Source organism: Lissotriton vulgaris, chromosome 1_1, assembly GCF_964263255.1.
Source record: "Lissotriton vulgaris chromosome 1_1, aLisVul1.2, whole genome shotgun sequence".
NCBI lineage: Eukaryota > Metazoa > Chordata > Amphibia > Caudata > Salamandridae > Lissotriton > Lissotriton vulgaris.
In genome coordinates, this window is record NC_141685.1 from 1,590,328,488 (window position 1) to 1,590,344,930 (window position 16,443).

The 16,443-nt window shown below is 41.3% G+C and overlaps 1 protein-coding gene across 1 annotated transcript in view; it reads left to right on the plus strand.

Moving 5' to 3' along the window:
* LOC147750851 (protein NEDD1-like) overlaps positions 1–16,443 on the plus strand; it is a 381,766-nt gene that overhangs the window by 235,669 nt on the left and 129,654 nt on the right. Inside the window, exon 9 of the mRNA XM_086937101.1 lies at positions 15,981–16,109. Within this exon, the coding sequence (XP_086793227.1) occupies positions 15,981–16,109 (129 nt within the window). The remainder of the gene's footprint in view (positions 1–15,980; positions 16,110–16,443) is intronic.

Below are 16,443 nucleotides of genomic sequence, written 5' to 3' on the forward strand. Positions count from 1 at the left end.
TGCAGAGAGGCGTATAAAGGGGCACAGCCTGGGCCACCTCTCTGCAAGGCAGTACATTGGCGCTTACTGGAAGCACCTGGTGGGCTAGTTAGCCCCCAGGGGTCCTCAGGATTGAAGGGGAATCATTTCCTCAACTGAAAACATGCCACAGGGTGTGTTTGCACACATCACCTTAGGCCCCGTCCCCAGGGCCGGCTTTAGGCATGTGCAAGCTGTGCACCTGCACAGGGCCGCCAAACCCCAGGGGCCGCCACGAGGATGGATACAATATTTGCGTGGCGGCCCCTGGCAGGGATTTGGCGGCCTCCGGCTCTCGTTATAGTATTCCTTTTGGATGAGTGTGCACTGCTAGTCGTTTCAAAACGCATGCATGACTCCAAACGCAAAAGGCACAAAAGTGAACACACTGGGTTAAACACACATTCACCTACCTGTGTTTGTCGTTTTTTTAACAAAAAGATGTAGCGTTTTTGCAAATTAATAATAAAGTAGTTTTCTAAAGGTCAGAACTTGTAACTAAGGCAACACAGCGCATACTGTGAGTATTGCTGTGGAGCTCAATTCAATTGTCATTCTAATGGTTCGCCTAGTGCTGAACGCAGCGGCAGTGGGAAGGCGCTGTGCTGAGGCGCTGTGCATAGCATCTGGGACAGGTGCTCCCTGAAGGGACACTACGTTTAGCAGTCGCTGCTTCTCATTAGGTACTTCAGGAAAGTGCATTCTGAGCAAGGTTACAATTTTTATTCTAGCCTGGGCGATTTTATCTGGGCGAAGGGTAAAGGGTTGCAAGTGACGGTGTTGCCGTGAGCAGAAGGACCCTTGCTTGAAACTGGGATACAGTACGAGTGAGGGGGCATGCTGTGGGACAGACACTCAGTATTCTGTGCATCCTGTCAGGGCAGCATGTACTGGTGCTACGGCTGCCTCGCCGTCCCGCAGCACAGGAGCCCCGATATGTAGAATTCCAACTGCAGATACAAAGTTCATTTTGGGGTGCCTTTTGTGAGTCTGTGTTGCCTCCCTCCTGTGGTCTAGGGTGGGAACATGGAGCGGGGTCCGGGGAGCTGGGCACCCTGCCTGCTGCAGTGCTTCCCTCCCGCTGCTGGTCACAGGCTAGCGGCACATGGCCCGCTCTCCATCCAGTGCGCTGCACCTCCCATGCCCTTGGCGCTGTGTGATAGAATCCGGGGCCTCCTACCTACGCTCCCTGCCCAGGGCCACCATGAGCCTAGAGCCGCCCCTGCCGTCCCCTCCTTTTGCCTCTGTGTAAACGCGCCCTGTGTCCGTTTTAAGTTGGAAGATTAAGTCCCCTTGTATCCTGAGGGTCCTTAGGGTCCAACTAGCCCACTAGGTACCTCCAGTAAGCGCCACAGAGCTGTATTGCAAAGAGGTGTAAAAAGGGGCGTGGCCTCTGAACACCTCTCTGCAACGCAGCTCCCTGGCCCATACTGGAGGTACCTGGTTGGCTACTTGGCCCCCAGGGATCCTCAAGATTGAAGAGGAATTAATTTCTCAACTTAAAATGCACCACAGGGCGCGTTTGCACAATGGTGAAGGAAGGGGGTGGGGCCTGAGGTGACATGTATGCAAACACACCCTGTGGTGCCTTTTAAGTTGGGGAATTAGTTCCTCTTCAATCCTGAGGTCCCATGGGGCCGACTAGCCCACCAGGTACCTCCAGTATGTGCCAGGGAGCTGCGTTGCAGAGAGGTGTTCAGAGGCCACGCCCCTTTTTACTAGATATCTCTCTCTCTCTCTCTCTCTCTCTCTCTATCTATATATATATATATATATATATATATATATATATATATATATATATATTACCTACTGGCGGTCGCCAGTAGGTAGTTATAGTTAGGATTTTTTTCAATGTTAAATCTCAAAATTCTATTTGGAATAACTTTGGAGCCGGTTGACGAATCTGCCTGAAAATTTCCACAAAATGGCCTCGTCGAGCTCCGGTCCTTCCCAGAAAGTTTGGGGGAGATTCGTCAAGCGGGGGCCGAGATAAAAGGGGGGTCCCAAAACGCATTTTCCCCATGTTAATTTCCATAGGGCGGTCGATTTCACTTTTAGCCCGAACGGATGAATGGATTTCCACCAAACTTGGCAAAATTGTAGGGACTGGTAGCCCGATGTGCCTTTGCTATGTCTCAAGATATGTGCTCCAGTAGAATTTGAGTAATTTAAGTTTTAAAAAATATATATATCTATAGCTGCGCACCGGTGCGCGCACCAGGGAGCGCTCCAGGCGCGACACGCGACTTGCGCGCAGAAAGCTGATTGGCTCTCGGGTGTCTGTAAACATTCGAAACAGTCCAGAGCGGCCGCCATCTTGTGTCTCGGTAAAATCGAGACATAAGAGGTGGCTAAAACAAAGGGGGGAATTGACCATAAGGGGGCAGGGTAGACCCCCCCTGACCCCCTAGGTTTAATGTGGGGGCCATAAAAGGGCCCCGCGGGGCATTTAAAATATTTATTTTTTTTTCGTTTTGCGCGGGGAAAGCGCTCGGTGCGCGCACCAGGTAGCGCACCGGGGAGCGTAAAATGAGGGAAAAAGATGACAGAGTTTTAAAAAAATGAAGTTTTTATTTAGAAATTGGAGGTAGTTCTTAAAAGAACTTTTTTTTTTCTTCTTTTTGTTGTTTTATATTTTTTTTGGGAGTTTTTAAACTTTTTTTGCTTTTTTTGGTTTTTCTGAACATTTTTTGTTTTTTTTGTATTTTTTAAGGAGAGAAACAAAAACCAAGCATTTCAAACGGGCTCAACAGGAGAAAAAAAAAAGGGCAACAAATTAATATTTCCTTTGGCACTTGTGGTTTTCCCAAGCACGATTAATAAGAGTGATGCATTGCTCACCATAGCAAATCATTTGACCACAAAATTTACAAACCATTTTAAAATTTGAAAAGTTGGTTTGTATGATGGAGCATGTCTCCCTAACTTCCAGTCCTGATGGGGTGGGAACAGTAGTTTTGGAGGTGCTGGCAGAAGATTGTACAGGGTTTTTGGCCAGTTCCCTGACCTCTGCCCTAGAATAGTTGTTGGGATGTTTTCTTAGCATATGCCTAATCATTGTGTGGTTGCCGAAGGAGTACTTCTTGTTGGGATTCCCCCTTGACATCTCCTGATGACAGATAAGGCAGGTTGCTTTAGGTGCATTCACTTTTTTTTTTGTCACTCGGGATAGAAAAAAATTGCCAAATGATGTGCTCTTTTGGTTTGTATGTTATGTTGTCCTCTGGGACGAATCTACTGTCCTCTTCGTCCTCATCTTCCTCCTGTTCTGGATCTGCACCACTGTGAAGTTGAGGAGGTCCTTGTGGTGGTGGTGGTGGTGGTGGTGGTGGTCCAGAAGATCCAGCAGCTGCAGCTAATGTAGCCATTTTCTATAGATAAAAGTAAAGGTCTTCCTCTCTCAAAGCAAAAAGGTAGAATAAGGAAAAAAGGTGGGGGCTTTCCTCATTTTGAAAAAAAAATATCCTGAACCAATGAGAAGTGTTAATTTTAGGTCACATGACTAGGGGTTTTATCATTATGAAACCAAAACTGTTATGAACCAATCAAAAGTGTTATTTTTAGGGCACATGACCCGACGCGCTTACGCTACGCGCCCAGGGGCGTGCCCGGGGGCGTGCCCCGGGTCACGTAGCGTAAGCGCGTCGGTGCGCTTACGTCGTGCGTTTCACGCCTACGCGGCTACGCGATACGTCACGATCATGTTTTCGTTTGCGATATTGGCGCTCACGGGACGCTCCCCGGAGCGCGCCAGGGGGCGCTTTTCAGAAATACGCTTTTCGGGGCGCACTCCGGGGCGCGCTCTGGGAGCGCTCCCCCCAAAAATAAAAAATAAAAAAATGGGATAATTGTAGGGACAGGTAGCCCTATTCTGAAGTGGTTTGTAAAAAAATTAACTTTATAAAAATATGTATTGTGCTACATTGGGCTTAATATATGTTAGAGCCAAAATGTAGCCCAAATGTAGCCCAAAGTAGCCCAATGTAGCCCAAAGATGGCCACCAGAGACCAAAAATTGTAAATGTAGCCCAAATTTCAACTAGATGTAGCCCAACTGTAGCCCAATGACAGAATGTACCAGAGTGTTAAAAAGAACAACTAGAGTGCTAACAGTCTTATTTATAAAGTGAAACTTATAGTTAGGAATTAGCATTAACAAAACCTATGAAATTCACTGAAAAAACCATAGGTTTCACACCAGTTATAGTTAGGAATTAGCATTTAAAAAACCTATGAAATTCACTGAAAAAACCATAGGTTTCACACCGGTTATAGTTAGGAATTAGCATTTAAAAAACCTATTAAATTCACTGAAAAAACCATAGGTTTCACACCAGTTATAGTTAGCTGGAAATTTTACTGATATAAAACCATTGAAATTCCCACGTTATAGTTAGTCGGACTCACTATAACTTGCGCGTGCAATGCACTGCTGATGACATCACATATTACATCACTCATGACATGGTGAGTGACATCACTCATGACATCACTGATGACACCATCCTTGTGACACAGTGACAGACCTCCTCTCAGTGTAAAGTAACCCTTGAGACACATATTCAAAAATAGAAACTGAAATTTTTAAAAAATGGACATACCTATATCAGTTACAACAAGCAATTCTGTACTTCCACTATCTATATACACATCCACTCATTCACCAACAGTTCTATATAGTCACTCAAACATATACTCACTCATCATATGAAGAGATACACCTATACATCCTGTTACACACCGACATTCATCCAAAAGTTATTCACACACATATTCACACGTGCAAATAAACTATTGAACAACCATTTATTTGAATATAGAGTTATACACACACTTCCACCTTACTTCTATTGAAAATTACACATATTTATTCTCTTAAACAATCACTTATAGAAACACATACTTATTTAAACAGGAACTCTTACAATCTCTTACTCTCACATATACTCACTTATATACATCAATCTTCATATATACTAGATTAAAACATATGTAGTTACTGATAAAGACACTAGTGAGACAGTCATTCACTCACTAACAAACACATATAGACACTCATCCACCCATACAGTCCTGTACATATGCTGTCTTCAAAACACATACAAACAAAGAGTCAGTCACTCATGCATCTATGTGCTAAGTAATACCCCCACCAAACCATATAGACACTCAAACTGATACTAATAAAAATATCAAATAACCCATATACATACGCATGTAGCTACTTATCAACACATGTAGCCACTTCTACACAATGTGAAACACTAATATATGTATTTAAATATTTAAACATAACTCACTAATATTTATTTTTCAGAAAGACACATATTCACTGGATGGTGTCATCAGTGATGTCATGAGTGATGTCACTCACCATGTCATGAGTGATGTAATATGTGATGTCATCAGCAGTGCATTGCACGCGCAAGTTATAGTGAGTCCGACTAACTATAACGTGGGAATTTCAATGGTTTTATATCAGTAAAATTTCCAGCTAACTATAACTGGTGTGAAACCTATGGTTTTTTCAGTGAATATATATATATATATATATATTCATTGAAAAAACCATAGGTTTCACACACGTTATAGTTAGGAATTAGCATTTAAAAAACCATGCAAATTCATTGAAAAAACAATAGGTTTCACACGTTATAGGTAGCTGAACATTTCTCTCATACAAAACCTTTGAAATTCCTCCGTTATAGTTATTGTTATAGCTAACTATAACTTGCGCGCCCGCAATGCACTACTGATAACGTCACATATTACATCACTTATGACATGGCCAGTGACATCACTCATGACATCTCAAATGACATCCCTGATGACATCACTGATGACATCATCCAGTGAATGTGTGTCTTTCAGATTTTTTTTTTAATATATATATGTATATCTAAAGGTCGATGGAAGAATAAATGGGTAAATAAGTGTCTAAATGGATGTTTTTTTTGTAAAATTGATTGTATAACTGACTTATTAAGTATATCTTAGTGAATAGGTGTACTAGCGAGTAATCTTTAAATATTTAAATGTCTGTATCAGTGTCTCACTTTGTATATGAGTGGCTGCATGGATTGGTGAGTAGCTACATGAGTGTGTATATGGGTTATTAGTTGTTTTTTTGAGTACCAAAATGAGTGTTTTGTACGGTTTGGTGTGGAGTATTACTTAGCGAACAGATGCATGAATGACTGACTCATTGTTTGTATGTGTTTTGAAGACAGCATGTGTGCAGGGCTGTATGGGTGGATGAGTGTGTATGGGTGTGTTAGTGAGTGAATGACTGTCTCAATAGTATCTTTATGAGTAACTACATATGTTTTTAAACTAGTATATGTGAGTATTGATGTATATAAGTGAGTATATCTGAGAGCGAGAAATGTTATGACTTCCTGTATAAATAAGTATGTGTTTCTATAAGTGATTGTTTAAGAGAGTAAGTATGTCTACGATTCTGTAGAAGTTAGTGTAGTGGTGGGTGTATAGCTGTATATGCAAGTAAATGAATATTTGATAGTTTATTTGCATGTGTGAGTATGTGTGTGAGTAACTCTATAGATGAGTGTCGGTGTATAACAGGATATGAGTACATATGATGAGTCAGTACATGTATGAGTGACTATATAGAACTGTTGGTGAATGAGTGGATGTGTATGTAGATTTTGGGTTTACTCAATAGGTTGTTCTAACTGGAATTGGTTTCTCCATTTTTTTGAAAATTTTAGTTTGTATTTTTGATCGTGTGTATCAAAGGTTATATTACAGTAAGAGGAGGTGTGCCACAAGGATGATGTCATCAGTGATGTCATCAGGGATGTCATTTGAGATGTCATCAGTGATGTCATGAGTGATGTCACTGACCATGTCATGAGTGATGTAATATGTGACGTCATCAGCAGTTCATTGCGGACGCGCAAGTTATAGTTAGCTGAGCTAACTATGACGGAGGAATTTCAAAGGTTTTGTATGAGAGAAATGTTCAGCTAACTATAACATGAGAAACCTATGGTTTTTTCAATGAATTTGCATGGTTTTTCAAATGTTAATTCCTAACTATAACGTGTGTGAAACCCATGGTTTTTTCAGTGAATATATATATATATATATATATATATATATATATATATATATAATATATATATATATATATGTATATATATCGTCCTCCCTACAAATACTTTATAACAACAAATATTCCAAAGGGGACCTACTATGAGACCCACTAGATCAATGTAGGTAGCGCAACTAGGAATAAAAACCTATGGATGGGGTGAGATGAAACACCAACTCACTAGGGATGTGTATGATATGCTAACCATATCTATGTAATGGGAGGGGGCAACACTAGTTGTTTTTAGTTACCCTCACACACCCTAGTGGTGTCATGCTTCATCATCTGGTCACCCAGACTCCTACAAGTCGGGGTGGGCTCAACCACAGTGTTGGTAAGGTCTTGTGATAGTGAAGGCAAGTGGATATAAATAAAATACCTCAATCAGACCCCTGGTATCCCTTTATTCATGGGTCTGGTTGGGTTGTTAAAAATAGAATAAAAATGGGTCTTACAAGGATTTTTATGGTCCTATGACCCTAGTGAAGTGCCGACATGTTTCAGTCCTTGTGTGGCCATAAAGGTCCCGGACTTTCTTCAGGGCAAGAATAAGTCACCCCCTTATGTGTGGGAGTACTAAAGAGGGGGAATTCCCTACTCTATCAATATAGCGAGGGAAGAGTAGCTTCTCCTGGTGTTTATGTAGTAATAGTATTGTGAGATGCCAGGCTCCATCTGCAGAAAAAATTATGGCAAAAAACACATTATCAGATATAGACATTATCCATATTCTTGTGTGAAATCCCACGCATGGCACACTGACTTCTCAGTGAACATGCTAGACTAGTGGAGAGCACGAGTGCTCTCATTCTATGTCACTCAATCTTTTATGTAGTGGCATTTTCATTTTGTGACACCCAATAATTAGTGTCAAATATCACACTCTATTTTGATCAAAAGATGTGACATTGTGAAGTGAAATACCAAAACAGTGGTCGCAGTCTCAATTGCAGTGAAAACTCCCATAGGAACACACACATACATGTTCAGTAATCGTGTATAGCGTTCTTCACACACGCACATTCAGTTTCAGTCCACATCTTTTAATCAGTGAGCCCCTCTATGATAGGTCGGAGACTCTGGCAGGAAAGGGGGATATCTCTAAAACCCAGCACTCTGAGTTTTGCCAGAAGCATTCCATCAGCGTCAGTACTCCCCAAGTGGGCGGGGACTGCTTCCTCCTCTCATTCCCTGCAATGTTTGTGTGGAAATTCAATATATATATATATATTTTTTTTCACTGAAAAAACCATAGGTTTCACACCAGTTATAGTTAGCTGGTCATTTTACTCAAACAAAACCTATGAAATTCCCCTGTTATAGTTAGTTCAGCTAACTATAACTCGCGGGCCCCCAATGCACTGCTGATGACGTCACATATTACATCACTCATGACCTGGTCAGTAACATCTCATCTGGCACGTTTGCAGAAGGGAATCTAATTCCTCTTTTATATTGGTTGTCCCTGGTGGCCAACTAGCCCACCTGGAACCTCCAGTATGCGCCATGGGGCTGCATTGCAGAGAGGTGTAATGAGGCCACATCCTTTTTTACACCTCTCTGCAATTCAGCCCCCGGGCGCGTTTGCAGAGGAAGAACTAATTCCCCTTGCATACTGGGGGTCCCTGGGGGCCAACTAGCCCACCTGGAACCTCCAGTATGCGCCAGGGGGCTGCGTTGCTTTGCCCTGGAGGGTGGCGGTCCCCGGGGCAGTGTGGGGGGGGGGGGAGTTTGGGCACCCCCACACTTCTTTATCACGATGCCCCCACAATTTGGTCCCCCTGGGGGGTAATTTTGAATAAACATACCGGGTTTTTGGCCTTGGGGGTCCTTGTGGGACCCCATGAGCAGGCCTAGGGGGTCAGGGTGCTTCTACCCTGCCCCCATTTTTTGTTCTACACGTTTCTTTTTCTGATTTCTTGTGCCTCGGTCTACCGAGCACAAGATGGCTGCCATCACTTCATGGTTTGAAGTGTTGAAAGCCAATGAGGATGCAGCTCGTGCTCGAGAAGTTTTAGAACTCAAAAAGGGGGCAGGGTAGAAGCACCCTGATCCCCTAGGCCTGCTCAGGGGTTCCCACAAGGACCCCCAAGGCAAAAAATCACACCCCGTGATTTTTCGAATTTTTTTTATTTTTTTTTTGCCCTGAGCAGGCCTAGGGGGTCAGGGTGCTTCACGAAGGATGCACCCGCCCTAAGCAGTTCAGCAGGCAAGCGGCGTTTGTGGTTGAATCTGTGGATACTAGCCTGCTTGAACCGCCATTGAAAGCGAACCCCGTTACCTGTCAATTGTGACTTACGCAAGGTAGCACGGATGACTTACATCGTCTACCCAGAAACGAGTTTCTAAAGCAGCGGCCGACGGAAGGGGACATAGCGGACCAACAAGCTCCACAAACAACTTCTGGCAAAATCGTACCATCAAATTGAACAGTGTGTTTTTTACCCAAAACAATGGAAGACTTAACCAGTGGAACGTAGCCACGAACATTAAAGTTGCACTTTTAAAAACGCCAACAAACACACTTAAAGATGGCAGCCAAAAGCAGGTTGAGTTAGAAGGGGGAGGACTATGAAAAGAGTCCCTCTTCGCTGATGCCAGAACAGGAGGAGCCAGGCTGACTTTTAAAAACTGTTGACAACGAGAAGCTTTTGAACTTTGCACACAGCGTCTGAGGAAGTCGCAAGACGAAGCGCGTCATGCTGGATGCAATTAAAAGTTGTTCATACAATCCCCAGTGTGTCCCGAGTGTCTTTTGAAGAGGGACACCTTTTGGGAGCCATATATATATATATACATATATATATATATATATATATAAAGTTTCTGGGGTTTTCTAGAGTATATGTATTTTAAATGTTCATGGTTTCATTTCTCTCCAGCACACAGGAACATAATGCACCGGCCACAATCCCTACCTATAGTGGTTAAAATGCCTATAATGTAGATGAGGGGGAAAGGTTAAGGTGTCTCCTGTTAAATCTACTTGTTTCTTTACACCACGTTCCAATTATGTTTCTTTAATCTGAACGTATGATCCAAAATTCAAACACCAGCAGTTTCAACTCCACTTTTTATCTCTCTTGCGTCCAAAAACATAAGTATATTTGAAAGAGTTGCATGTTGCAACTGTTTCTTACATTGGGCGAGACAACATAGTTATCTCTGAGTATTTAATATGCTACCTGCTCCCACCCACCAGAAATGTGTTTTCCATTAGTCTGCCAAACAAAATTAAGAAGAGAAATCCAAGCAATTGCTTGCAGTCAGGATGGTTGGCGTCTGTCATGCTGAAGAGGGGCAGCCAGGAAAAATGAGCATTGCAATGATCGCTTTAAGCATAATCCCTACTTGCTACTGTGAAATCCAACTCTATATCCAAAGTTATCTTGCATTTTCTGTTCCCGCTCAAACCCCCAAAACAAACATAAGCAGTTCGAAATCTATCTCCATTTCCTCTGACCATCAAAAACATGAAATGCTGACTGTTGTCTATACACTTTCAAGCAGACAGTCTGCTTGTAAGAGGAGAGAGCAGGGTTTTTAAATGACAAAAGTATCTTTGCTGCTCACTCGTTTAACTCCATCAGCAGGTGCTAGCGCAGCCATTTAATCACTTTGATCTGCCAGTTCTGCTAGGAGCAAGCAACTCGGCTTGGAGTGCTGTTGGCTCCATGTCCCCCACTCAGACACAGCCACACCTGTATGCAAGTCCTTACACTAACCAGCATTTAACTAGCAGGACAATGAATCTCCAAACACCTCATGTTACAGTCCTGTTTAAAATTATTTATTTAAAGTGCACATTTTCGCTCTTAGGTTTTGCCTGATTGCGCGTGGCACAGCTGGAAAATGGGTTTCAGGTAATTAAAGCAGAGGATATAGCCATTTATACCACACACTATAAAACAGTTTGCCAGTTTGCCTACTACATTTCACTCTTATTTACATGATGAATTTTAGCCCATATTACGTCAGGTCCTCACACGGACAAGAGAATTTGATAGGGATTTGGCAAAAGATTTAGATTAAATATTCCTCTTATGAAGACCTACAACAAAAGGAATATTTATATTTCCACCTTTCTATGTACATTTATATACATCACTTCATCGTTATAATAACGAATAAAGGGAGACTCAGTTTCTCTGCAAGTTTGCTTTTATCTATTTTCTTTGAAATCATATAGAATGGTCAAACAAAGACACAATGTTGAATCTGAAAATCCTCACAAGTATACAATTTAGGTAATCACAGTAACATATCAATTAAGGTGCATGAGTGGAGTGGATAGTGTAAGAGACAAAAGAGCATTTTCAATAAGAAGAGTCCAAATACAGAATTTCATACGAACCTAGAAAACTATAGCACAGCGTGCTAATAACTGGAAATGCTAGCCCACCGGCCAAGAGTGAAAGCTGGGGCTATCCTCATAAGGTATGAAGAGCATAGTTTAAGGAGTCAGCTTACAGATTGCATCAGCCAAGTACATCTCAAAGCAACAGCTCACATGAACGCTTCAGATAGAGCTAACACCAACACCCTCTTCTCTGTCTGCCTACCCGGTGCAATCTATCACTAATAATTATACCCGAATGTTAATCGATTATGGCTTATCCTTGGAACAAAATCCAGGAAAATCCTTCTCTCATTGGCTAACAGGCATAGGGTGTTAAGTTGCACGACTTCCATCACTTCTCCCTTTCAACCAACCATTGTTTTAGTTTCATGCTGTCATAATTGTCCTTCAGCAGAGGAAATGAAATCTTCTCTTTCCTCGACACGTGCATCTTCAGATGCATTTTTGAAACATTTTGCAATACAGTTTATCACTAGAGCACACTTTTCCTGCCACCGTAGGAAGCATTGTAGATACACTGGACACGTAGCAGCCATCCGAGAATAAAGAACTCAATAGACCAGCAGTTATGAAGAATAACACTTAATTTCTGTATTTCTACATTCTAAAGCAAAATTAACCCTAGCGCCAATGCTGAGGCCTTCTTGTAAAACGTTCAGTTTCTGTAGGAGAAATAAACAGGTTTTATTTATTCAAAAACAAAAGCTCAATTTCATAATTTCATTTCAATCTTTCATTAGTATAATAAAACGTAATCATTTCAAACTATTATTCTGTAATTATTATTTGCTTAATTATGTTGACAAACAATACACCATTTTTTTCGTATTTTTACTCATGGTATAGAAAGCGTTTGAGGCCTACTTAGACACAGTGTTCTTTTTCAGCACCTTTCTTATTTCTTTTTCTCGACTGCAGGTTAATTTATTTTCGATTAATTTCAAACTTTGTTAATAACTTCACACCATGGAAGGTTTCAAATTCAAATTTCAAATGTATCTTTATTCGGTACTTAAAAAGATACCATTAAAGAACATGAAAATACATACATACAATAATTTTAAAAAAATATTTTAAAAATATTTTGAATAACATTTGTTAAAAATTGCAGTTAAAATAGATCTAAAAAACAGTGGGAGAAAGAGCACTGGATCGTTAGGAGACTCGTACTGCCATTAATTCAGTCTGTGTAGTAATGGTGTCGGCAGATGTCTCCCTGGTATTCCTCAGTCTTATGGCAACCTTAATGAAACTTATTACACATAAGAGTATATGGGTCTGGGGCTTTTTGCAGAAAAAGAAGTGCTGCTTTGGCATGTCTCAGTCTTTTATTTCGCAAAATCCTAACTAAAAACTTCCGTCTGGGCTCTCGATAAAAGGGACATAGTAAAACAAAGTGAAGGGTATCCTGCGGAGACCTAGTGTTGCAGCCGCAGGTACCCTTCGACTCAACTGAACGTGTAAAACCTGCGGGAACGGCCAATAAATGATGTAGAAGGGTCAATCGGAACCTAGTCATGTAGAATCTTTCCTGCGCGCTGTACATTACCGCTAGGTATGGTTCCATTCCAGGCGTTGTAGTTAGTGAGCCATGGGCCACAACCGATGTTTTCCTATTTTCGATGTGGGCCCTTCTGGCTGTTGCCCATGCAACAAAAAGATTTTTGGCCAGGGTTTTATTCTGGGCGGTCATCGACTCCGGCTCAGAGAACAGATTCATGCAACCAATACACTCCATGATGTCCTTTACGCATTTGAGCCATGGAATCTGTCCCCCTCTGTCCCGGCTCAGGCAGTCCTTGATGATCTGTCTGCTGAAATCAGCCTCTGGGTTGGTCCATATCTTAATCCAGGCCAGGATTAGTCGAACCATAATTCTGTCCTCAATATATGGCTCGCCCAATTCCAAGTGTGTTATGTGTGAGGGGGTGCTCTGAGGAACCTTTAATAGTTTTTTGAAAAATTTATTTTCCTCCGCTTGTATCTGCTGTACTTGATTAGTTTTGCAACCCCAGACTTCTGCCCCATATGACACCTTGGCGCAGGAGACCGCTCTGTAAAGGTTCAGTATCTGTTCTGGTGACCATCTGCCTAACCTCCTTCCGTAAGCCATTATGGCACCCGTTGAGGCCACCAATTTAGTTGCATGTTTTTCTGCCAGGTTTTTAAAATCCAGTTTCTCATCAAAAAGTACGCCTAGGTACGAGAAAGACTTAACTCTTCCTAGCCTATGTGCACCTATGCTATGCAAAAAGGGCTTTTTTGTGTTTGTACCTGTGGACATAACAAAATACTTGTCCAGGTTTGCTGAGAGGTCCAATGAGGTCATGAAATTAACAAAACCATCAATTAACTTTTGTAAGCCATGGAAGGTTTAATCCGAGCAGGTTTTATTTCTGCAAAACTCTGCTCCATCATGCCTTTAGAGTCAATTAACATGCTCAAGCTCATAACCCTAATGACCTTTATAGGTAAGTTAAGCTACAGTAGAAACAGTTTTGATTTAACCTGCTATAAGTGCTGGAATTTGAACAAATGATACAAAAAAGCCCCGCAGTTGCAGTTTCTTATTCTGTATTTATAACTTCAGTTGCTGCTTCTCATTGTGTGTGTTTTACATTTTCATATGATCTTTTAAATGCCTGTGACCAAAGCAGTTATCTCTTAGTTGCAATCTAAATTCTACTCTGGGATACCAAAACACTTTTTTATTTTCAAAGGTCACAATGTTTCATTTTTGCGTGAATTTATGTGAAGCGTATTATTGAACAAGCAAGTGGGGTAGTGCGGCACTCTGTTGGATTCTAAATTAGTTTAATTCTTAAATCACTTGGGTGCTGATCGGTTTACTCCCTCTGGCCAATGGGGAGTTATCAGAATGAATTAGGTTGAATGCTGTCAAGCTTGACAGGGTGACCAATCGCACTCCTTAGGGAGATGTGCGCTCTCCAATGTATAGACCAAAGTAAATAATGGCGTACTCAAAACTGTACCATAGAATAACGACTTTTCACTCAAATTTATTGTTGTGTTCAAAGTTATTCACAATGTGTGCTGTTACATCACAGCTGGGTAATAATTCAAAAAAGTTTCATGATATTCAAATTATCCATTCAATAGGTATTACAATCCTCCAAATACCCAATGCATTTCGTGCAGTCCGCACTTCGTCAGGGGAAATACATTGTTATCCGATTCCAATGACGCCGGCCCGGCGTCATTGGAATCGGATAACAATATATTTCCCCTGACGAAGTGTTGAGTAGGCCATCATTTACTTTGGTCTATACATTGGAGAGCGTACATCTCCCTAAGGAGTGCAATTGGTCACCCTGTCAAGCTTGACAGCATTCAACCTAATTCAAGTGTATTATTGAGGCATCTTTGTAATCTACTGTTTTAATACAACTGTTACTAGTCTTGCTTTGACATTGAGAGGTGGTCACAGTGACTGTAACATTTTTAAAAGTCTGACCTAATTTTAACAGTAACGTTTTGTTGTGAGCTTAAATTCTCTACAATGTTAACTGTGATGAAACAAACTATTTATGCATTCTAAAACTTGTGAAATATGTGCTTGCTAGCATTTTCGTATGTTGTAGGTGTGTGCAAAATTTGCGTAATTTGCTTTTTTATAATGAAGCAGATTTACAAAAAAAGTAAGCCAAATTGCACATAATTGCACAAAAAACAATCCATCATGTTGCAATAAATTTGAGAAAGCCTTGCATTTGCAATAAATAATGTACAGATTCAATCACTTCTCTTGACTACATTTTGCTTAAATAAATAGAAACGTTTACATGGGATTGGACAGTTTGTTGGCTATTGCTATGCTACCTTTCATTTGACACATCTGCTGCTTGCCTGAAAACAATCCCATCACTGAAGTGAATTTAGATTCCTTGGTGTGTTTAAGCTTGCAGTACCTCCTCCTGTCTACAGGGGCAGAGCTGAGCATGCAAAGAAACACACTTGGTATAACACAGGTCCCCAAAAGGTAAAATTTTCAAAAGTTGTAAAAATTGACACAGATTTTCTGGAGTCATTTTATGTTATTCAGTGGGCACAACCTTGTGGGGACTTGGGTTCAGGTCCCCACAGCATGAGTGTGTTATAACACCCCACAAGTATAGTATCTCTCTCTCTCTTCCCCCCCCCCTCTCTCACACACACACACCGTCCCCCCTCCTCCCTGTGGAGTGTGTATTTACCATTCTATCTCCACCTACGCTTCACTAGTATGGTAGGTTATAAATCGGACCAAGGCAAATATAACTGTACTTTTACTTTTTCGATAAACTCACAGGTGCTCCTAACTTGTCTTAGCTTTGTAAGTGCTTTTTCCCCACTGAGAGCCTGCTCAAATGCTACAATTTTATTTCTCTACTTTTTGGGCAGCTAGTTTTTGTTTGTTGCAGATTGCAATTTCTGTTTTGTGAGATTTTTTTTAATTGAATATGCTCACCTATTTTGTTATAGGTGTTTGTAACAGAGCCGTTCTAGATATATGTGCAAAAGAATCCGATTATCCAAAAGGTGGGAATCCCAAACCCAAGAAGGAATATCGGAGGAATAGTCTGGGTGATATTTTCTCACCAGTTGGAGATGGTAAGTTTACATAGTCTTGCTTTAAACTTATTGTTTTAAACAACTTGATTCAATGTTTTTAGTAACCTGTAGTACCGGATAAACAAGCCAACTGAACTGAAGGTTCACCTTCCAGGGGGAATCGCCAACTGATCGTAATCCAAATGAGGCCTGAAGTGTCATAGCCATCAAGGTCTTTTCTTTTTTCCCCTTCCTTAATAAGAGAAACTGCATGAAATGGATGCTGTGATATCATCATGCAACCTTGTGTATTTCATGGTTTGTCAAAATGATTGAGTCGTCTCTCTCGAGTTCCTCTGATTGATCCCCTTTCCAGTAATGTTGAGTGTTTCTG